This window comes from Lissotriton vulgaris, chromosome 6 (genome assembly GCF_964263255.1).
Source record: "Lissotriton vulgaris chromosome 6, aLisVul1.2, whole genome shotgun sequence".
NCBI classification, from domain to species: Eukaryota; Metazoa; Chordata; class Amphibia; order Caudata; family Salamandridae; genus Lissotriton; species Lissotriton vulgaris.
The window spans coordinates 562,487,402-562,512,696 of NC_141694.1; the positions used below are offsets into that span (position 1 = coordinate 562,487,402).

At 44.2% G+C, this 25,295-nt stretch overlaps 1 protein-coding gene across 2 annotated transcripts in view; it reads left to right on the top strand.

Moving 5' to 3' along the window:
- Window positions 1-25,295, top strand: part of DOP1A (DOP1 leucine zipper like protein A) — a 1,079,867-nt gene that overhangs the window by 586,657 nt on the left and 467,915 nt on the right. For both annotated transcript variants that reach the window (XM_086926553.1, XM_086926552.1), the window contains 2 exons: window positions 20,725-22,699; window positions 22,800-22,911. In XM_086926553.1, the coding sequence (XP_086782679.1) occupies window positions 20,725-22,699; window positions 22,800-22,911 (2,087 nt within the window). The remainder of the gene's footprint in view (window positions 1-20,724; window positions 22,700-22,799; window positions 22,912-25,295) is intronic.

Here is a 25,295-nt window from a genome sequence, read left to right on the forward strand (position 1 = left end):
AGTGGTGTACCTTGGGCACTTGCTGTCCAAGTGGGGTAGGCAGCTGACACCTGATCGTATCCAGTTAATTGCACATCTTCCGCAACCCAAGACACAGAAGGAAGTACGAGCCTTTATTGGACTCACTTCCTATTGCAGACAATGGATTCCCCAATATGCATTTCTAGCTAAACCACTTATACAGTTGACAACACAAGAGGCAGCGTCTTCGTCTGTTCTCCCTTGGACTCAGGAACATACACAAGCTTTTGATGAATTAAAGAAAGCCTTATGTCAAGCACCTGTTTTAGCGACACCATGTTACAGCAAACCTTTTACACTTTTTGTCACAGAACGCGATGGCACAGCGTTATCGGTTCTCACTCAGGTTCAAGCAGACAAACACAGACCGTGTGCTTATTTTTCAAGTATATTGGATCCAGTAGCCCAGGCCTTGCCTGCGTGCTTAAAATCAGTTGCAGCAACAGCTCTAGCAATCAGACAAAGTGATTCCATTGTATTGGGACATCAATTGACGGTACAGGTTCCACATTCTGTGGAAGTTCTCCTAAACAGAACACAGACTCAGCACTTGACCATAGCACGACTGACAGGTTATGAATTGACATTATTCCAACCACACATAGAAATCAGACGCTGCAATACACTAAATCCTGCTACACTTTTACCATCGAGCACAACAGATCCTACTCCACATGACTGCGTGGAGGTCATTAACATAATCACGAAGCCCAGACAAGACTTGACAGATGTTGCACTACCCGATCCAGACCTGACACTTTATGTGGATGGTTCATGTATGAGAACAAGTACAGGAGAACTAGTGGCCGCATATGCAGTGACCACTGAAACTGAAGTCTTGGAAACACATCGTATTGACATCCTATCCGGGTCTGGTGGCTCAGTGGACTAATGCGTCTACTGCAGGGGCCTGTGTTTGACCTCATGGTCACAGGTTCAAATCCCGGCGGGTCCACTCAGCCTTTCATCCACCTGAGGTCGATAAAATGAGTACCATTGAGTTGGGTAACAATAAACATCTGTTATTGAGCGCCAAGATACCCGTAGTGGTGAACGTGCGCTTTACAAATACACCTGTTATGTTATCAGCTCAAGCAGCAGAGCTCATTGCTCTGACCCAAGCCTGCATACGAGCCAAGAACCTTAAAGTAAACATATACACAGATTCACGTTATGCATTTGGAGTCGTACACGACTTCGGTGTCCTCTGGCAAGAGAAAGGTTTCTTGACCTCTCACGGAGCCAAAATCCAGCATGGTCCCCTCATCCAAGCTCTGTTGGAAGCAAAACATTTGCCTACAGCTATAGCCATCATGAAGTGCAAAGCACATACAAAAGTTACAGACACTATTTCCCAGGGTAACGACCTGGCAGATCGAACAGAGAAACATACAGCCCAGACTCATACTCATACGACTGATATGACAAAGACTGACGTATCTTCACTGACACATTGCATGACAGTTAGGGACCCCACACAAGATGTCATTGACATACAGACACATGCTACTCCTGATGAAATAAAGAGATGGACTGAACAAGGAGGGGTCCAGACTGAACAGGGATGGATGACGAAGGGAAAGACCACATGGTTTCTCCCCGACTCTATGGTTCAAGTTATTATCAACACTGCACACAGTCCAGCACATTTAGGAGAGAAAGCCATGTTTGACAGTTTACAGAACCTCTGGTTTAACAAACATTTACGAGCAGCAGCAAAACAGAAAGTGCGTACCTGCATGATCTGTTGTCAGTTCAATCCAGGAAAGGGTATTCCCGTGAAACGAGGTGGATTTCATCCTCCCGACCATCCTTTTGAAGTCCTCCAGATGGATTATATCCAGATGGACAGATGCCGAGGATTCAAGTATGTCCTCGTAGTTGTATGTGCCCTATCCAGATGGACAGAAGCATATCTAGTCCCAGATTACACTGCTCCGACCACTGCCAAGCAGTTGGTTCGTGAATTCTTCCCACGGTACGGTTTGCCCCGTGTCGTGTATTCAGATAATGGTCAGCCATTCTCGTCCGAACTCATGAAGCAGGTTTCACTTCTGTTAGGTTATCAATGGAAGTTTCACTGTGTCCGACATCCCGAGGCAGCAGGTCTCGTGGAGAGACACAATCAGACTCTGAAAACCCGTCTTGCTAAAGTGTGTAAAGAAAAAGGCGTAGATTGGATAGTAGCTTTGCCAGTTGCCCTCTTTTATATGCGAATGGTAGCCCATTCTAGGACAGGGCTATCCCCGTATGAGGTGGTCTTTGGTAGGCCTCCTAATATGTGGGGGACGCCTATGCCACGAAAAATAACTGATGTTGACAGTACTATTCTGACAGATTACCTTGCTTCCTTGATGTCTGCAGTACTATCATGTCGTTCACAGGTTGCTGCAGCCTTTCCAGACAACACCGAGGTGAAACCGCATGAGCTGGTCCCAGTAGATGTCGTCGTAGTTCGCAATTTTGACCGGTCAAGCCCTCTGGAGCCCCGCTGGAAAGAACCGAAGATCGTTTTGTTGACCACAAGGACTGCGGTGAAACTAGAAGGAAGAAAAGGCTGGCTCCACTCGAGCCATGTGAAGAAATTTTATGGACTTCCGCCAAAGACTGATTCCCAGCCCTGCCGCATTCCAGACACTGATACTAAACTCCCCCTGGTAGAGAAAACTCCTCAGCAGGAGTATCGAATGAAATTGAGGTCTAGTAAGTCAGACAGTTTAATTGTTTAAGTCCCCTCCTGGGTGAAGCGGTTAGACAGTTTCTTGACATGCACAAGTTAGACCCCAATAGAGAGAGAGATAGACAGGAGATCAAGAAAAGAAATTATTGTAAAGATCTCCGAAGCCGTTGTATCTGCACGTTACTTATTATGTTTTTTCTGAGTCTTACGTTAATTTGCATCAGTTGGATATTATATATGTACTTTCCTATTGCACATTCTTTTTCTAATGACACTGCAGAGCACACGTTTAGTGAACTACCCCCACATGAATTGTCTTATCGACTTGCGCTGCGCAACAATACATTCATCCGTATGTTACACCATTCTCACCAGATCAACAATGCTACTAATTGTTGGATATGTGGCCGACTCCCTCCCTATCAGAACTACAAGGGAGCTCTGCCCCTCTTTCCTTACCCGTTTACACATAATGGTTCCTGTGGTGCATGGTTTAGTTTAATATCCTCTTTAGACACTGAATCCAGAGTTTCCCAAGGCAAATGGATATGGGGAAACCTGAACACAGTCATGACCAAAGCATGTTTCCCAGACGAAGAAGGTCTTCCACAAATGACAGGGACCGATCTAGAAAACGAAGTGTATGGATTAGGTAATTTTACACTTAACCTCATGATTCTAAATGTTCAGTCAGAAACTAGTCCAGACTTGCCATCTATATCAGTCTTACCAGCAAAAGGTGTATTATGCGTCAGAAAGAATGGTTCAGTACATCTAGGCCATAGTGACTGTACTACTGTGGTCGAATTCAGTGATGAAGGCAAGTCTACATTCAAAGCTTCCCGACATTCCTATTTCATTTGTGGTCATACAGCTTATGTACGCCTACCCCTAGATTGGGATGGTACTTGTTTCATTGCATTCCTATTGCCACCAGTTTTTCTAGCCCCATCTGATTATCACAGGAATTCCCGCCTCAATCTCGTTAGACACAAGAGAGATCTCCCAATCGTTGATCAGACTGAAACTACATGGGAACAATATACAGATTTCAATAAAGGATTCTTTCCTTATTTAGGCACTGTCTCAAATAGTAAACTGATACGCAAATTAACCAGAATCCTCGAAGCAGTAGTGAATGAGACTACTACTAAGGGCGGAGCTTGTAGAGTCATCGGATCCAGTTGTTGCGTGTTTATTCCTAATAACGCGCCATCAGTCTATAAGGCCATCACCAGACTTCACGAAATTGCCCATCAGATACATCAGAACCCAGGCTCCTGGACTTGGTCCGGTTGGCTCTGGAGTGTAATAACAGCCTGGGGATGGAAGCTATTGTCATTCCTAGGGATTATATTGGCCATAGTATTCAGTTGTTGTCTATGTCTTCAATGTGGGCCAGCGATTTGCGGCTTGTGCGCCACAGCTTGTATTCCCCGCTCAAGTTCACGTTCCCATTCCCGAATAAAGAAAGAAGAACAGATGATGTTATATGAACAGATAGATGGTCTCATGAAAATAGATATATCCTGATGGGTCCGTAGGGGACAAGGAGGGAATGAGGTAATTGAAAATGTTATAGTCAAGTATGTCCCCTAACGTGTACCCCAACGTCTCCATGTACGAGTTTAAAGTGCATGTAACTTCCCTCCGCAACCGAATCTAAAGACGCAAATACATTTGCGTCCAACGTTAACATGTCCTCTATCAGATCCACCATGAATGGATTGATAATTCAGTTCATAACCATGCCTTGCCAACGTCTTTACATGGTGCACTTTCACGTTTTTCCTGGCTCTGCAGAGCTAGGCCCTGATTTCTGCCTTCGTACCACTTCTGTCTCTGTCTCTGAAAGCTGCAGCATGGAGATGCATCCCTGACCTCTGCCTTACTTCCTGCCAAGCGAAGCGGTGCCTGGCTCGGCCTGGCCTGCCTGCCAAAATAGTATTTTGCCTTCAAGTTATCAGACAGCCTCCTCGAAAACACATTCCAGTCTAGTGAAATAGGTAAACAGCTTCCCGGCTGCAGAGCAAAGGGCCAAGCCTTCCTGTCTCCTTCATGTAATTCATTGCTCCCGTTACCATGGTAGGCCCACGGCCCCGCGCATTGCACTTAGACACATGTGCATTTTAGTATGGAATAGCCTCTACCCGAGAGACCTTTTACTTCAGATTAAACATCCCCCAAACACAAGATATCAGACATGTTATAGAAACAGGTCGATCTGACATGCTAGACTTCTGTTTCCTCTACTAGTGCTAAAGTCAAGCCCTCAGTTTTCTCCAGATACACGTCAATCACACGTCATACCAGCTGCGCGCGCACCCAGGTCATAGGTTTCAGCTGACTCTGCAGAATCCTCTATGCACCCACCCACTTATGACACGTTTCTGTGACGTTTTCAGCGCACACCTTTGTACACGCCTTTTTGCTACGCACATGTGTTCTTATCATATTCTTTTCACTTGTCACGCCTACTGTATCCATTGCCATTGCACAGTTTTACTATATATGTCATGTACTGCTAATAAATCGTTGACATCTTTTTGCCATCATTGCATATACCCCGAACCCTTGTATTGATGGAATTGATTTCCATGGCTCGAGCCATCCCGATTAAAGCCCGTATGACTCAGACACCACGGACTCTGACTCTCATTGATTGAGCTATTCTTTTACTTGTCAGAAATTATATGGTAAAACTTGTACGGTAAATTATATTTACCACAGTAGGAAAAGAAAGACCAAAACATTTTACTGTACAGGGAAAGAGGTTAGGAGAGTCCCATCTTTCCCATATTTAGGTGTGACCTTTGATGAAAAGGGCACTTGGGGCCCCCAGCACTCCGTTAAAAGCAACGCTGTTGCTAGAGCGGCTGCAGGGTTGCTCGGTTTTGCTAAGAAATTAGGTGCCCGTCCCATGGAAAGCATCATCAAAGTTTACAAAGCAAAATGTGTGTCCATTGCCCAGTAGGGCTCTGCTATTTGGGGGTATACTAGTCACGATAAAATCCAGAAAGTAGAAAATAAATTCCTGAGATCTCTGCTTTCAGTCCCCCAATCGACTCCCACTTATGTATTACATGCAGAGCTAGGTTTGGGCTATATAATGGACTCTTTAAAATTAGCCCCTGTTATTGGATGGATGAAAACCTGGCTCAACCAGGAGCTTACTTTAAATCATATTATCTTAAAAGATTGTTTAGCCCTGGATAGAGCCTTACATATTCCGTGGATAAAATTTGTACAAACACAGTTGACTCTTGCCGGTCGCCCGGAGCTTTTTTCTTCCCCAGACTTAATAACTCAAGATGATCTTAAAACAGTAAAAAATACCCTGACTGAGTTATATGTTCTGGAGAGGGAAGCTATAGAGTTAAGTAAACCCACGGTAAGGAAACATTGTATGTTGAAATCTGGCCCAGGAATGGAACCATACCTTTTCCTGGTAACTAAACCATACCATCGTTTCCTTTTAACGAGATTTCGTTTTGACCTGATCCATCTTATCTTAGGCAATTATAAAACTTGGAGTAGACCTGTTGATGCTGAACCATGTGACTGTGACCACTTTTCTATTCAGGACACGACACACCTCATTATGTTTTGCGAACATTACATTGATATTAGAAAAAAATATCTGCTTCCAATCCTGCGTAACCAAGGTTTTACTCAGGTTAAACCAGCCCTGATGTTTTTGCAACTCCTTCCTAATGCAAAAGTTGCCTTCCACGTGGCTAGCTTCTTAGTTGCTGGAGCACGGATAAATAAGAACCGTATTCTTTTCATGTTTTGTATCTTTTAATAATGAAATGTTTGTTATGTAACTGTTGTGCTTTTATGGACATGTTTTTATGCTCCGAATAAAGCTCTATGAAATGAAGAACCGCACTAGAGTTAGGCACCTTACTGACCATTGAATAATGTCTCCCATCTTAAATTTTAATTCTTTGTCTTCCGGAGGGTCTCTTTTTAATACTTTTTAATATTTTTAATATATTTTGTTTGTATATTGTGATTTTAAAATGTTTTTTAAATATGTTGACCATGTAAACTCATGTATGAATTTGTGCTCTGATGAATTGCTATGTATCTATGCTCGTTCTTTTATGATTTTTAATAATCGAATAAAGATAAATTGACTGACTGACTGACTGACTGAATCATAAAGGTATACAATTTAAAAGTTCATACATACAAAACACAAATGGTATTTCATATTCAAGGATTTACAGACAAAGCACCGTATATCATATCAGAATACATACAGTCAATAAAACTTGTTCACAGTTCATAACGATTCCTAATTAAAAGATCGGATCTGATAAAACTGAGCATAGAACTACATATAGCAGCAGTTAATAGCGATCTCAAATAGTCAATGTCACCTGTGGTTGAAGTAGGCCAGAGCATTTTCAGTTTGCCATCCTCCCTTTCTGCCTCACCAATGCCCACCATGTGCTCACGAAAGTTATAGTGGTAGTCACAGTCCTTTTTCGTAAATTGGGGATACCAGTTTTCTGCTTATTGATGGCTTACTCACCACAGTCAGCTGTAGTCCACCATCAGACAATGGCCTGCCTCCTGGAATCATTAGGGTTCACAATCCACGAGTTAAAGTCATGCTGTACTCCTTCTCAGATGCTTTCTTTCATTGGTGCTGGCGTGGATACGTTCCAATTCTGTGCTTTACTTCCATTACAACCAGTCCAAAACATTAAGGCTATGGTCCTGCTATTTCTGCATCGGTCCTGGATCTCGGTCAGAGCAGCTCTAAGGTTTCCTAGCCTTTTAGCATCCTGCATCCTACTTGTCGAATGGAATCTGAAGTTCTGGTGGACCCAGCACCAAGGAAACCTATTGAAATCATTCAGATTTTGAAGGAAAGTGTACATGATCTGTAATGGTGGCTACTCAACTGCAGTTAGACCAGCAGCAGGCCCCTTTCCTTTCTCCAGGCAGAGCTAACAGTTGTGATGTACATATCACTGCTGGGTTGGGGTGGCTATCTGGTGGAGGTGCAAATTAGAGTACTCTGGTCTCCGATGGAAGCCAGAGTGCATATCAAGTTGCTGGATTTATGAGCCATTCGCTTGGTCTTCAAGGCTAATCTACTGTTCCTCAAAGTGTGGGTGGTGCAGGTTCTCATGGGCACCACCACCATGTGATTTTGCAGCAAACAGGGCAGAGGTGGTTCCTGGGCCCTGTGCCAGAAGGCTCTGCACGTATGCTGTGGGTCAGAGAGTCAGGGCTTCTTCTTGATTGCTTACCACCTGGCAGGGTCCTTGAATCCCAATGGTGTCTGACAGACCACAAATGGCGACTTCATGCCAAAGTGGGCCAGAGTCTCTTCTGGAAGTGGGAACAACCCTGGTTAGATATTTTTGCTACCATCGAGAGAGCTTAATGTGTAACGTTTACACATTGGTCGTTCCCCACGAACACTTGCTATGAGATGTGTTCTGGCTGGTATGGAACTTGGGATTCCAGTATGTCCTAATGCTTTTGACTCTTTGCACTGAGTTCTGAAAATTACTATTAAGGACTGGGCCCAAGCCATTCAAGTAGCTCCGGATTGGGCCAGGAGAGTGTTGTACCTGGAGCTTCTGGGCCTGAGGACCTGCCCTGAGATTGGTCTGCCACGTTAGGAGTGCATTCTATCTCAGTAACGGGTCAGGGCCCTCCATCCCAATCTACACTTATTGTGTGGAGATTGAGAGGCAACAGTTGACCTGATTTAATCCTTTGCCAGAAGTGGTGGATGTCATCCGTGCCTCCAGATGCCCTTCCTCGAAGTCCATTTATGTAGAGTGATAGAACAGGCTTATGACTTGGTGTGGTAACTGTTAAATTGACTTGCTATAACATGTTTTATTTATTGGCCCATCAAGGCTTTGTAGTGAGCACTATAAAGGTATTTTGTCTGTTCTTTTTTCCTTGTTTAAATCTCTTGTGGTGAGGTTTATAAAACGCTTGATATATGTTTCCTCCGGAAACTTTTCTGATGCCACAGTGAGGCTTAATTTGGTCTTAACATTACTTATCTGCATCCCCTTTGGGCCTCGGCATGGCCATTTTGGTGTCTCTTGACTTTGAAGACTTTATTCCTCTTCGCGATAACTTACGCTCATCACAAGTCAGCATCAGGCACTGTTGATGCATCCTCCTTCCACTTCCCTTTTTCCAAACAAACCGTTGTTGAGAACCCAGACAGCATTCTTTCCTAAAGTTGTGACTCCTTTCCACATTGGGCAAACTATCACCCTGTCTATGTTCTTTGCCCCTTCCTCATCCTTCAAAAGAGGAGAACATGTTTCATTAGGGGACCCCAGAAGGGCTTTAAGCTTTGACATTGATAGTACCAAAAACACTGTATGGACAATCAACTGTTTGTGGAGTTCTCTCGGGGCGAATGCAATTAAGGCTATGCTGAAGAGGACCCTGTCGAGGTGGATAGTCCTCTACTTTAAGATCTGCTATTGATTGGCCAAGAAGCAGCTACTGGAAGGTCTGAGAGCCCATTTCAACAGGACTTAGGCTGTAACCACTGCGTTGGCACATGAAGTGCTTGTCCTTGACATGTGTTAGCCTGTGACAAGTGTTAGCTTATACGTTCATAAAGCACTACTGTCTTCACAGCCAGTTCGCTCTGGAAGGACATTTCACCTGCTTTTCAGTCCTAGTTCAGTCCACAACCTCTCCACCTAGGTAGTTACTACTTTGGCATGTGTTCTAAGGTGAGGTATCTGCGGTTTCCAGTGTCCATCAGAAGTTACTCGCCTTTGGTAACGCTCTTTGTGGTGGATACTCTAACCACAGATTCGTCACTGGACACCCACCTCCCTGTTCTGTGGAGTGGCCTCTTTTGAACATCTAAGAAGGCCCAAAGTTAGGAATCTTCACACTGATACTACTGATTGTTAATGCTCTGCATCTGAGGGCGTGGAAAGAGGCATGCAAGAAACTGACGTCAGTGCAATGGGGTGGCGCAAATATGCAGCTCTTCTCCACCACTCCTTGGCTGGTACAGAGTTACCGTGGAGCTGCCTCAGCGCCATATAGCGGAGCCCTGGAACATTGTTAGAGAAAAGTTTCCAGTTCCATTCTGGCGCTTATGGTGTATTTGAAGGTGATAAGTCTGTAATTAGAGTATCCACCAAAAAGGACGTTACCAAAGGTAAGTAACTTGTTCATTTGTTGGATGTATAGTTGTATCTGTTATGGTATGATTGTTTGTAAAGTACACTATCACCCAGAAGGGTATCCCGGATTGAGCATGTGTGTGTGCCTGGAAGACTGTCCTGTATATTTTTGAGGTTCCAGTTGTAGAAATAGCCCAGCTTCCAAAGTGATTGAGCGGGATCCGCAGGAATAGTTTGCTTCAGACACTTCCAGTTTACAGAAGATATTCGGAAGCACAGACACATCTGAGGAGAGAGTGGGGCACATCAGGAAAACATTTCTCACAATCTGTAACATATTGGGGAAACAGTTGATCTTGTGTATCTGCACATTGACTAAAAACATTTCCATTCGAAACTGTCAGGCGTCCATGCAGAATGCGTAATCATCTAAGCATGCACCGTTCTGCAGAATGTCTGCCTCTGGTCGGGCCAGGGTGTGTGGCAAGCCCAGGTCCAGACTCGGCCCTTATTCGTAGAAGGTGGTCAGGGTCTGACCTCTCCCGTAGCCTCCGTTCCCTGCGTCTCTCCTGGTGTGGCACATGCTCCTCTCCCTGGATGATGCATTTCCGTCAGGGGTCAGATGTGCCGTCCTGTTCCGTCGGCCCAAGTAAACCATGAATTAGAGAAGCGAATGTAACCCTGAATGCAGGGCCGGCCTTTAGCATGAGCGCGCTGGGCCCACGCCCAGGGCGCTGATGGTCAGAGGGGCATGCAGCCCTGTCTGTCAACAAAAAGGCTACTCAACAGTCTCCATCCGATCTGACTGAATCCATTTTCCAGCTGATCCCATGCTGCACATAAAACCCAATCTCCTCTCTCTTTCCTCCGTTCTCCTGCTCTCCAAACGTGCCGCCACTTCCCATCTGTCACAGAGGTAGCTGAAGAGGTTCCTGTCAGGTGTATAAAGGGCACGGAGGTGTTTGCTCACGAAAGGCCTGTCACTGCTCTGAATGAAACAGTCCGTGAGACACCGGCGCACACAAAAAGCAAGCAGCAGCAGCGGGCATGGACGTGAGATCAGCATGCTGCCAAGAAGGTAGGGGAGCTCTGGGACAGCAGAGAACTCCCCACCCCCCCCCCCCGCCAGCAACGTGGTGTCCCCTTTTATTCGAGGCAGAGGCCAGGCAGGGACATTAGTGAGATGGGACACAGCTTAGGCCCAGGTTCAGGGTTAGGTCACAACTCTAAAGTTACTACATGTTCATGATGAGTATTTACTAAGTTTGAGGTTTTCTCTTTGTCGTCTGGTATTTATAGGTTTGTTTCTGTTCATTATAAAGGCAGGATACTAAGTAACCTATGCAGTTTAAAACGCCTTTTTGCGAGGCTAACCAAAGCAAAATGAACAAGCATTTACTATGCAATGGTCTCAGGTTTATTAAAGTTAGAGCTATTGGCATTGCAAATGGCATTTTTTTCATTTTTCGTTTTTTTAAAAACATAAATAAATGGTATTGTCATTTACAATGGCAATAGGTCAGCATTAGAGAGTAGTAGAGAGTATTAGCGGACACAGACCCACACACACAGAGACACACACACAGAGCCACACACACAGACGCACACAGACCGAGCCACACACAGACGCACACAGACCGAGCCACACACACACACAGACCGAGCCATACACACACACAGACCGAGCCACACACACACACGGACCGAGCCACACACACACACAGACCGAGCCACACAAACACACACACAGACAGAGCCACACACACACACACAGACCGAGCCACCCACACACCCAGAGCCACACACACACACACACAGAGACACACACACACACACACACCCAGACACACACACACACAGACACAGACACACACACGCACACAGACACACACACACACACGCACACACACACACACACACACACACACACACACACACACACACACACACACACACACACAGACACACACACACACAAACAGAGCCACACACAGACAGAGCCACACACACACACACAGACCGAGCCACACACACACATACAAACACAGAGTCACACACACACAGACAGAGCCACACACCCACACAGACAGAGACACACACACACAGACACCCCCACACACACACACGCACACACACACACACACAGAGCCACACACAGACAGAGCCACACACACACACACACACACAGACCGAGCCACACACACACATACAAACACAGTCACACACACACACACACACAGAGCCACACACACACACAGAGCCACACACACACACAGCCACACACACAGAGCCACACACACAGAGCCACACACACACACAGAGCCACACACACACACAGAGCCACACACACACACACACACACACACAGAGCCACACACACACACACAGAGCCACACACCCACACAGAGCCACACACACACACAGAGCCACACACAGAGCCACACACACACACAGAGCCACACACACACACACAGAGCCACACACACAGCCACACACACACACACACACACACAGAGCCACACACACACAGCCACACACACACACACACAGAGCCACCCACACACACACAGAGCCACACACACACACACACACAGAGCCACACACACACATACAAACACAGTCACACACACACATACACACACAGAGCCACACACACACACAGAGCCACACACACACAGCCACACACACAGAGCCACACACACAGAGCCACACACACACACACAGAGCCACACACACACACAGAGCCACACACACACACACAGAGAGCCACACACACACACAGAGCCACACACACACACAGAGCCACACACACACACACACACACAGAGCCACACACACACACAGCCACACACACAGAGCCACACACACAGAGCCACACACACACACAGAGCCACACACACACAGAGCCACACACACACACACACACAGAGCCACACACACACACACAGAGAGCCACACACACACACACAGAGAGCCACACACACACACAGAGAGCCACACACACACACAGAGAGCCACACACACGCGCACACACACACACACACACACACACACACACACACACACACAGCCACACACAGACGGAGGCAAACTGCATGAGCACAACAACGCAGACCAACACACTGCCGGTTATCGGAAGAATGTATTGAGCATCGGGCAAGTAACAGACAATTGAAAGTGGGCAGACAGACCACGCAGAGGAGCGGATGTTGTTAATGGTTCAACTTATGTATAATACATGATCACCCAACCCACCCTAGGGTTCCATGAATCAATAGATGGCCTTGGAGGCAGGGTACCACACGAGTCCATCCTCCTCACCTGTTTAAAGTGCGATGTGGCTCATGTGTGCCATTGGATTTGGTAATTGGTTGAAGCACGTTTCTTTCATGACCAAATCTCACTACAGAATACCAGCACTTGCCATGCAGAATAAACAAATTTGCTTGAGTGAGCTGAAGTTAGAGAAAACTGAAAATAAAGTGCACCTACACTGTACATTAACATCTGTGTGCTTTCCGCCAGTCAAGTATTGCACAGGCAACTAACCACGCCCTCATCACTTGTTACATAAGGGTCTCTCAAATATGCCTCTGAATTCATTATCAGATTTGGGTTTCAGGTTCTCCGCACCCCTCAGAGCTGCCCATTTATCAACATTGATTCAGAAAAGGGGGTGGTGATGGACAGAGGCTCTGAATTAAGCAGAACATTCCTACCCAGTCAACAGATCAGGGCTTGATCCATCACCGTTTTTTAGCTCACTGCACCATCCCAGCTCAGAACCTGGCTACATGCAAATTAGTCTTTCCCTGGCCCAGTGCATCATGGGAACAGGGCAGACCAAACTACTAAGCCAATTCTTTTACTGGAAAGGAAACAAGCTTCCGGGGACATTGATCGTCCAAAATATGTGCAACAACTCAACACGGATGTCACTTTGATCCTGGTGACACTACCTTCGTGAATGTTTTAATTAAGACCATTTCAATGCGAGATCTCTGTAGAGGCGTTCAAACTGGACAACACTTGTGACAACGCGTAAACAGACCGAATTTTTAGCCATTTTTTACGACATAAACCTTAATTTCCACAAGCCCCTTGCGATTTACTGCCTGCCAATATCAATCGGCACAACCATGCGGGGCGACTGTGGTATACATTTGTGGGGCACAAAGTCCCCTCGGCAATAATGTGTGCAGTACTTTATAAATCAAGCACATTGAGTAAAAAGCTTACATGCCTTTTAAATGTCCGACAGTTTTTCTACCGATCCTTTCGGCATAACAGGCACTTTTCATTGATGAGATAAATTTGAAGGCTATTGCATAAAATAATATGACATCAGATGACTGATCGCACACGACTGGGAGAAGTACATACAGAGTACATTCAGATATACCACTGTAAAGTTGTACTTCATCTACTCAACCAGACAATGCTGCAAAATAGGCATTTTCAGCTGGATTCAGCAGTTTATTGGCCTGCTTAGTTAAACCTTTAAGAATTTGTCCAGTACAATCTGCTGACACCTGGGCTCATTCCGTTTCGCCCTCACTTCGTGTGCTTTGCATTCAGAGCAGCAACCGGTGGGGGTTATAATGCTTTCTCATTTATAGTTCCACCTGTTCTTTGGGGCATCAGCACTCATGGCAAGGAACTATCTGGGACCGAAAAGCTTAAGTCAGATGCCATCTAGGAAACAAAGACACCCCTCTTGTCTACTAATAAGCATTTTATATAGTACTTACAATAAGTCTTTTTTACTGGCCAAAAATATTTTGAACAACCTTAAAATAACTCTAGATTGAAAAAATTATATGTCTATAAACGTTTGGCTTACATTTTACATACAGCTCCTTAATGCCAGTCATAACTTACTAAGCTATATCACAAGGAATTGTAGCTTGTATCTGGCTTGGCAGTTTGGGCTGGCCTGTTCCCATGAGGCACAGGGTCAAGACTAATTTGCATATAGCTGGGTCTAAACTGGGATGGCATTGTGAGCAAAAGAACAGTGGATTTAATCCAGATCTCTTGACTAGGGGTGAATGTTTGATTTGCTCTGCATTCCATTCATCATCTGCGGATAAAACAAGGATCTCTGAAACAAATGGAATGTTTGATTTGCTCTGCGTTCTTCCTATCATCTGTGTGTCTTTTGCTTTCTCTCCCTAAGTGCACTGGGTATGCCCAGACGTGGGTCCCGGGCTCACTGTGCCACTGGCTGTAAGGTAGTCTGGCTGATGAGGTGATGCCCTGAAACTGGTCCCAGAAAGCTTGTTTCTCCAGTATTACATGTTTCATAGATTCAAATGCCTGTATCTTCCCCGTCGTCATGGTGGGAGTCTCACGGTAACAGAATGACCAAAGCAGTATCATAGAGAAGAAAAAAACGCATAGAAAAGCCCATAGGGACTGTATTATTTGGTAACCAGACCTCCTCATTATTTGGTCCACAAGTCAGCCAATCAGCATTACTGCCCTGACCTCACACTCCACAGCAGAACCATCCTGCCTCATATTTCCAACCGCCTTCGTGTGAGAAAGGAGTCTCCCTGAGCTCTGCTCGGTTTGTTATCTCCAGTCTGAACTTTTGACCTTTTTCAACTAAATTTTCTTCTGGATAAGGTATTGTCTGTCAATTATTTTGCCTTATAATGGCTGAAAGCTCTAAAAAGAGGCTTTTCAGACCTTGCAGATCCTGTGGAAAGGCTAGGCTTTTCTCTGAAGACCCCCACAAGGACTGCTTATACTGTCTTCATCCAAAGCATATTGCCAAGGATTATAAATATTGTAGAACCTTCTCTGCTAAAACTTTGAGGGACAGAGAGGCTCGTCTGCTATTGTGGCTTCAAAAAAAGAAGGCTGCATCAGATTCAGATTCTGGTGAGGAGTCTGCTGCTCAAACACCTAAAAAGAGGAAGGCCTCACATTCTGAAGAAATGGTGGAGCCTAAAAAGACTAAGTCTAAGGGGAAAGGAGGCATCTTCTCTACCTCATACTCCTCTCAAGAAGTCGTCAGGTCAGAAAGGGGCATCTTCTGCTCCGGCGACCAGTTCCATGGTTTCTGCTTCGAAATCTGTAGTAAAAACATCAGCCCGGTCGACGACTTCAGCGTCGACGACAACTATTTCGACAACGACAGCGGCGTCGACGACAGGATCTAAGTCAGTGTCGACGACGACTACGTTGACGAGTTCGACTATCCCGTCGATGAGGAAACCGTCGACGATGACCTCGTCGACGACGGAGACCCCGTCCACGAGTGTTCCGTCGACGATGGCTCTGACGACGAGGACGGCTCCGTCGACGATTGCTCTGACGACGACGGCTCCGTCGACGATGGCTCCGTCGACGGTGACTGCATCGACGATGAGTGTGATTTCGACGGCGAAGGCCTTTAAATCGCCAAAGTCGAAGACCTTAATCTCCATCCGGTCATTTCAATCGTCGAGGGGATCGTCGACGATAAGTAAATCAGCGGAATTCACGTCGTGGACGCAAATTTCTCCTCTGCCTCCGTCCAATCTGCTGGAGCAAGACTCAGATGACGAGGAGTCATCTGGAGTGGCCTATAGTCCCTCACAGTTTAAAATAAAGAGCCAGGACACAGATGAGGAGGAAGTTTTTTCATTTAAGGAACGGGCTCAGTCAAAGTCTTCCAGGTATGAATCTTTCCAGGAGACTGGTGACTATGGTGAGGATGAAGAACAGCAGGAAGACGCAAGAGAAGAGTCAGTCTCCATGCCTGTATCTCTAGTATCTGACCTGAGGCTTATGATTAATGACTATTATCGTTGTTTTCCAGATGTGAGAAGTTGGCCTGATATATGATGCTCACTAGTTCTAGTGATCACCTTGTATCAGTCCAAACAACCCTTATGGTGATTGGTTGTAAGTCAACCTTATAGACCAGCTATCCTAATGGTAGCATGGACAAAGCAGTCTTAGGCTAAACTCTTTTGGCATGTGAAGCCAGCTGTTTTACCACATATAACCCCTTGAATACCAAATGAAAGGACACCACACAGGTAGTTATGAAAATAAACAAGATATGTATTAACTAACAAAACACCTCTGAAATCTTTGAGATCAGAGGGCTAAGCACATGACAAGACTATGATGATCAGCCTGAGGAGGGTGAACTCCTACAGGATAATTCGGGAGGCCAGGAATGGAATGAGTATGTTTTGCCGTCAGCTCCCTCGCCTACTCCGGCGCCATCCATTTCTCCTCCTCAAGATATTGGAGGATTCCACTACATTATAGAGAAAGCAGCTAGAAGATTCGATCTAGAGATGGAAGTTCAAGAAACGGAATGTTTCTTATACGACTTCAAAGACAGCGCTGGGAAGTCTTCACGATCAATCTCAATTATCCAACATATTCAGGATGAAGGTCTAAAAATTTTGAAAACGCCGGCTTCCATTGAGGTTTCGGTTCCTAGAATCAAAAAGAAATACAGAGCACCAGTGTCTTCTCCGGACTGCCTGATAGGACACCCAAGGCCAGAGTCGGTGGTGACACAAGCGGCACAAAGGAACTCCAAAAACATAGTTTCCACTTCGATGGTGCCGCCAGACAAGGAGGGAAGGAGAATGGACGGAGCTGGAAAAAGGTTTGCAGTGATGGCAGACTCTACTAATAAGCAGCCAATGCTATGGCTCTACTCAGCCTCTTTAACAGGCAAATGTTGTTGGATTTGGCGCCCATTTTAGCGGCACTCCCGGAGGACAAGAAGGAAGAGGCAACTGCTATCCGTCGTGATGGAGCGAAATCAGCCTCGGAATCTATCGATGTTGCCATGGATGTCTCCTCTATGGCTTTTAGACAGATGGCGGGAGCAGTTTCTCTTCTAAGACAGGGTTGGTTAAAGGCCACCTTGTTCCGGCCTGAGGTGCAGGCGAAGATTATCGACATGGCCTTTGATGGCGAAAATCTAAGGACCTGGCTTTGCAGTTTGAGCTGGACTGTTACCATGAGGCACAGGGTCGACTGATTTGCATATAGTTGGATCTAAACTAGGGTGGCATGATGAGCAACAGAAGGATGGATTTAACTCAGATCTCTCGACTGTGGGTGAATGTTTGATTTGCTCTGCATTCCGTCCATCATCTGCGGATAAAACTAGGATCTCTGAAACAAATTGACTAACCCACTGAGTTATCTACATAAAATTCTAATCTCTGACCTGCTTGTTGCACTTTGTGTTTTGCAGCAGGCACATTCCCCCTTTGAGCTATCTTGTGATGAGTCTAATTGGTGACTAGATTGTAATCAAATGTCTCCAGAAAGTGCATTACCCATCAGTTATTTCACTGTTGTTACGCCCTGTAACTTGTTCGATACACCAAGGGCTCTGTAGCAGTTGCTTTAACCTTGTAGTATATTTGAAAATGCATTATGTTTATGACCAAGTTATCTAGATTATAAGTACCATCACATTTGTCTTTGTTGCCAATTTCTCCGCACCTTGTGAATCTATGCTCTTTTTTTACTTTCACTTTACTCCACACTTATGGGTTCTGGAATAAATTCTATCTATTTACAGCCACTCGCTCAACCTTTTCAAAATCTCCTATCATGTTTGATTCATTTTGCAAGTTTTGGAAGGGAAGGCAGCTCTATTCAATTCATTTTATCTCATTATATTGAGGGCATTACTTCGGGGCTCATTGCTTCTCACATACTGCAACAGAAGCCATACACTTATAAAATTACATTGCAAGTCACTGCTTTGCATTGGGACATTATTTCTCAGGTAAGTATATCTATCTATCTATCCATCTATCTATAGCTCACTTATAAGGAACACTCTGTAACACCCCCAGCACTCCAAATTTGCTTACATCAAAGGTCTGTTTTTCGACAGAGTATTTAAGCATAGGATTAGTACAGTGCCATCCATGCCGAGCTAGAAAGTGACAAAGCCTTTCACCGTTTTTACAGCAGCATCTTTAAGCATAGGATTAACAAGCGACATCCACGTCGAGCTGAGAAATGACGAAAGCTGTTTACCATTCCAGGCAAAGTATTACAGCTTAGGATTTGTAAACTCTCCAACTTGGTATTAAATAAAGCGACCCCTGACATGTGTTATACTTTGTGCCCCCTTATGTCTGGAAGAAGCTATACCTCTGCCAACCTCTAAAAATAGTGTAAGTAAAAACAATACCCTTTCAGGCTTAGAGTAAGAGTTGTGGAGTGTTGATGGCGTTGTACCATGCTATACAAAGGACACACATACCATCCTATACTAAGACAAGCCATACAATACCAACACTTAGTCGCTAACTTGTCAGTTAAATACAGCGTTGATAAATGGACAAGATGGTATAAATGTGAGAATCATTATTCATAACATCTGTTCTCTCTCTCTCTCTCTCTGCCTCCTCACCCCTTCCTCCTAATGCCATGGCAATACATGCGGGCCAACAGCTCTTTATTTAGAGCCGCTGTGCTAATTAATAAGAATTTATGACATTCCTTTATTACTACAGTGCAAAGGACAAATTCAAGTTTATTGCTACAGTCCAGAAGCATCATGATGAGAAACACATTTTGCTATCTGGCAGATTACTAGTAACTACCACTTTACGAAGGGAAACGACTCTTCTAGACACAAGGTCTCTTCAATGTGATTTTACCATATTGCACAAATTCAAACCTTTGCAGCCTGGTTTTCATTAAACATCTTCTGTGAAAATAAGCACACATGAAAAAAGACCTTGCATAAGCTATATATGCCAATGTGCCGTGTACAAAGTGGTATTTATTTCTGGATGGTGTTTATTTTGCCTCTTGTAAGTCATAAGCCAGTCTTGCTCGCTACCTACCCTCAACAATGGTCATAAATATCATATTATATGCTGCACATTGCATATATACTACCTATATTTGTGTGTGTGCAAACACTAATGGTGCTCCCTAAATAGTGACTCCTGATTTTGTGGCTGTGGTATAGTGGCTTCCAATGTTTTTTATGCTCTATAATGACACACAATTATTTTTTCAGTTTATTCCCGCCCCATGAAATTAATTTGCAAGTTAACCAGTTGCTTGTATATTGAAGAGAATCCAAAGAGTTCCATTGTCAAGCCAATATCGGTAAAATAGAACTGGCATTTTTAATTAGTGTTAGCCAAAGCCTTTTGATTTAACCAAACTTTATAAACTTTCAGCCAACACTCTTCATCCATTGTTCTATAAAAATTATAGTAGGGGCGAGTCCTCTTTAGCCATTGGCCAACTTACCTGAGGATAGCGACATTCTGCTCTATCACAATGAGCACATCGGCACACAAATTAGTTCCTTTTAGTGCCACTGCCTGCTACAGGTAATGTTTGCTTTTGGAAACTTAAAATGTGTTTTACTTTTAGTCAGTGTTTTTTTAATTTTGTCAGCTCCCCCAACAATAAAGTTTTGCAAAAACAAAGCAAGCATTGACAACGCTAAAAGGCTGGCAGCCAACGCGATAGACCTATTAGTTTTGCAAATGATTGTTCAAAGAAATGATCTGATTTTCAACAAGAAATCAAGAATCAACTCAAGAACACATCTTGTCTTGTTAATTTCCATTTAGTTGAGGCAGCTGTGCGACAATGATGCTTTGCCATTTCTTCTTTCATTACTCTGTAGTATTTGTATTCGGCGTAGGTAGTGATAACCACTGGTCTTGTCATACTATTTATCAAACTCTCCGAGATCTCACAAAACCTACACAGCTTTGTCTACTAATTGTACTGTATTTGCCACTTTTTTAATGTATTTCACAATTTCAAAAGTTGATACCTTTAAGAAGTAAAATATCAAGCTCTAACTTAAACCATAACCACAATACTTACCATATTCATTTTGCTTTTCTTTTCTCATTGTAGCTTTTGCACGCACACCCGTCAGCCACGATTCACAGACCACAGCAAAGCAGACTGGAATAGAAGAGATGGAAAACTACAGCCTAACAGTCAACCCTCTGAGCGACAGACTTTCTCTGCTAAGCACCAGCAGCGAAACAATTCCAATGATTCTGTCGGATTTTGATCTTCCGTATCAGCAGATGGAGATACTCCAGAGCTCTGACTCAGGTTGTTCGCAGTCTTCTGTGGGTGACAGCCTGAGCTGCGAAGTAGAGGCAGAAAGCACAAGTGTCCAAGTAGGTTCTCAGCTTCAGACAGAAGACTCAGTTGATGAGATTGTGCAAGAGGTGGTTGATGACTTAATTTGTAGAGTTGTGACTGCCCTTGAAGAAGAACCTGCTTCATGTGAACCTCAGCCCCAGCATGAAGATGTAATGTGCACCACCTGCGCATTGGAAGAGGTGACAAAACCACAATCTGAAAGTGTTCAAGCAATCCAAAACTATGTTATCAGCAATGATGGATCTCAGTTTTTGTCTGTTTCGGCAGAGGCTGGCATTGGAAGTATAGCACATTCCATTTCCCGAAACATCACATCATCATCTGTTATTAGCCAGCAGATCATGGAAGATGCCATTATCAATTCAGCAGAACCACAACATAGAAAGAGGAGCCATAGTGGTATTCCATTCAGTTTAAAAGGCAAATTAATGGACAAGTTTCCAGACAATGGTTTCAAGGAGTCTACTAAAACACTAGGAGCCAAACCAAAAGTGAAGCTGCCGAAGAAAAAAGATGATGACAAGAAAAAGGCTCAAAATGATAAACTAAAACAATCCAATGTTTTCTTCACTGATGGACTTGATTTGGAGAATTGGTACAGTTGTGGAGAAGGAGAAATTTCTGAAATTGAAAGTGATGTGGGTTCTCCTGGTGTGCGAAAATCCCCCCATGTTAATATTCATCCTTTGTATCAACATGTGCTGCTGTATCTTCAGTTGTATGACTCGTCAAGGACTCTGTTTGCCTTTTCTGCCATAAAAGCAATCCTAAAGACAAACCCAACAGTTTTTGTAAATGCCATTTCTACTACAAGCGTCAACAATGCTTACACTCCACAGCTGTCTTTGATGCAGAATCTTTTGGCCCGGCATCGAATCTCTGTAATGGGGAAAGACTTCTACAGTCATATCCCTTTGGAATCGAACCTTAACTTTCGTAGTTCTATGTACATAGAAATTCTTATATCCCTGTGTTTATACTATATGCGAAGCCATTATCCGACTCATGTTAAAGTTGCACAGCAAGATTTAATAGGAAATAGTAACATGCAGATGATGAGCATTGACATTCTGTCACTTCTGCTCATGGAGCTGGCAAAAGTAATTGAGAGCTCTGCAAAGGGGTTTGCCAGCTTTATTTCAGATATGTTATCCAAATGTAAGGTTCAGAAGGTGATACTCCACTGTTTACTTTCATCAATCTTTAGTGCGCAGAAGTGGCACAGCGAAAAGATGGCTGGTAAGAACATAGTTGCTGTGGAAGAAGGGTTCTCAGAAGACAGCCTTATCAATTTTTCAGAGGATGAGTTTGACAACGGCAGCACCTTTCAGTCACAGCTCCTCAAAGTGCTCCAGAGGCTCATTATCCTTGAGCACAGAGTCATGACTGTGCCTGAGGAGAATGAAGGAGGTTTCGAATTTATCATCACTGATCTGGAACATATCAATCCACAGCAGCCAATGACATCCCTCCAGTATTTGCACTCTCAGCCAATCACATCGCAGGGAATGTTTCTTTGTGCTGTGATTCGGGCTTTACACCAGCACTATGCTTGTAAAATGCACCCCCAGTGGATTGGTCTAATCACAACTACTTTGCCTTACATGGGGAAAGTTTTACAAAAGATCGTGGTGTCTGTGACCCTACAACTGTGCAGAAATTTGGATAATTTAATTCACCAATATAGATATGAAATCGGACTATCGGATAAGAGGCATGTGCATTTTTCTCTTCCTTTAAATTATTTATTATTTTGTTTTTATGTTCTGTGAGTTTGACTGAGTACCGCATGTCGTATGTTTTTCTTGTTTTAGACCTCTTTGGATGGCATCAATCATTCCCCCAGACATGATACTCACTCTTCTAGAAGGAATCACAACAATCATTCACCACTGCTTGCTCGATCCGTCTGCACAATATCATCAGGTAAAGGAAGTATGTTGTTTTGTAACAGCCAGACGGCTTTGTAAACAACTAGACATAAGAAAATTGTGTAGCATTTTGTTAAGCTCAGTTTATAAATCAATTTCGAAGAATGTCACAACTGAGAAATAAGTGGTGGAGGAATGGAATAGGATCTTTTTTTCATATGTTTTACTCTTGTTTCCCCTCTTTCCTATTTTCAACTATTTTTTTGTTGTTGTCCTCATAACCACCATGTAGACAAAGTACCGAAAGGAATTTACAGAAAGCAGCTGTCTCAGTTTATCTGAAAAAACTGGAAGGGACACAAATCTAGTGGGGGCCATCTATCCCTCAGCTGTAAACTGTATTCCAAGAAGGGACAGAGTCCATGATTTACCAATCTGCGGCAAACCTTGGGGTAGTTTGGCAGCCAATTGGGGCCGGGCATGAACCTGATAACGGCTGTTCCACAGGTGCAAGCTTTAGAAGCACCATAGGAGATCAATCATTGGACCCGGGGAAAAAAAAAACCCCGGATGAATCAATGAAGCCAAGATAGTAAATACCAGAACACCCTTTTACTCTGATTACTAGATATAGCTAGATCAGTACAAGAGGTCTGCAAGACTGAAGTTTGCCAATCTCTAAAGGTAGGTGGTGAAGAGTCTTTCCATTTCCTGCAGATCTCCCTTCTTGCAAGCAGGATTGCATAAAAAACTAGGCACCTAGCTGGACTTTGTACGCCTTCTAGAACACCAAATACCACTAGGGGCAGATCTATAGTGACAAGTCTTCCCAATGACCCTGTGAGGGAATTACTGATATCCTCCCAAAATGTGGCTAACTGAGGACATTCAAAAAACATGTGTATCTGATGCAGCAATCAACCCGCATTTTGCACAAGACACTGACTCTCCTCCTGAAAATTTAGATAACCTGAGAGGGGAGTAGTATGCCCTATGCAGGGTAAAAATATGATTTCTGCGTAGCCAGGAAGGCTTGACAATGTTCCACAGAAGTTCAAAAGAAGTCATCCAAAGATCTTGTAAATTCTGGTCCATCAAGACAGAACCCCATAACGACTCCGGCAGAACAAAGTCCCCATCTGACTCCTCCAGAATGAGATTATACCACTTGGACACTTCTTTTTTAACAAGACCCAAGTTTACTAAATCAGACACCAATGGGCTGTACCCTCCAAGTTTGAATTTATTCCTGTTAGCGGGAGAGGTTTTATAGGCTACAGTCCAGCTAAGAATCTGTAAGTATTTAAATTGTGAAAGATTGGGGCCAACCTTAGCTTGCAGATGTTCCCACAAGAGTAAATCCCCCTCATAAAAGATGTCTCCCCAAACTTCCAGGCCTGCCCCTCTCAAAGGGATAGCTAGACTGTCTTCAAGCCAAGCAGGATTTTCAGGCAACCCCCACAGCGGAGTTCTTTCACAAAAGTAATTTAGTTTAATAGATTTCATGACTTCAGACCAAGTTCTGGCAAGACCTTGTAGAGTCTTCAGTTTATTTTTTTTTTTAAACTTAGGATTGCCAAATTTAAAAAGAAAACCCGAACGATTAATTCTTTCCCCATCCAACATAGCTACAATCATAGGACCCACCCCAGAGGCTGAGCATTCGCGAGTGGGATAATGAAAAATTTCCTAGCTAACGTACAGGAAAGTTTCAATTCTATTAAGGAGGCGGAGGCGAGGATTAGGCTGTTCTTTCTCGTTTATTTCCACTCCAGCAGCCATAAAAAGGTATCAACATTAGTAACAAAACCACATTCCCATGAGCATCAGGGAAAATTGGAAACAGAAAAAGTCTCGCACATTGACCAATCCCAGGTCATGGCTCCTCATAACTTCCCCTTCTGGTACTCTATCTTCCTCTTTCTTCCTGCGACACTGCCACAAGAGTATATCCATCAGTCCTGCTTGCCTGCTTCCGCACCTACAGCACAAGAAGACTGGGTAAGGCATCAAGAAATGAACCATGCACTTCATGGGCAATATCACTGCGAAACATCGAACAACATAATTGCATTCTAGATCATCAATAATTGAGATGCGACATGAGAATCAACATGCAACACATTCATGTAGGAAACTGCATTAAAGACTTTACTTACTGACCCAACGTAGAGTTCTGGGAGGGTTCGACGAAGACAGGGTGGGCTAATCCTCGCCTCCGCCTCCTTAATAGAATTGAAACTTTCCTGTACGTTAGCTAGGAAATTTTTCATTCTATGTCAGGAGCGGAGGCTTCAGATTAGGCTAGTTCAAAGCTTGTCGACCACCAGAGAAGCCAGCGAGGGGACCGGTTTCAAGTAAAACCTCTTGAAAGTAGAGTCTGACGACCAGTCGGCCGCCTTCATAATGTCCTCCAGGCGAGCCCCCAGGGAAAACGCC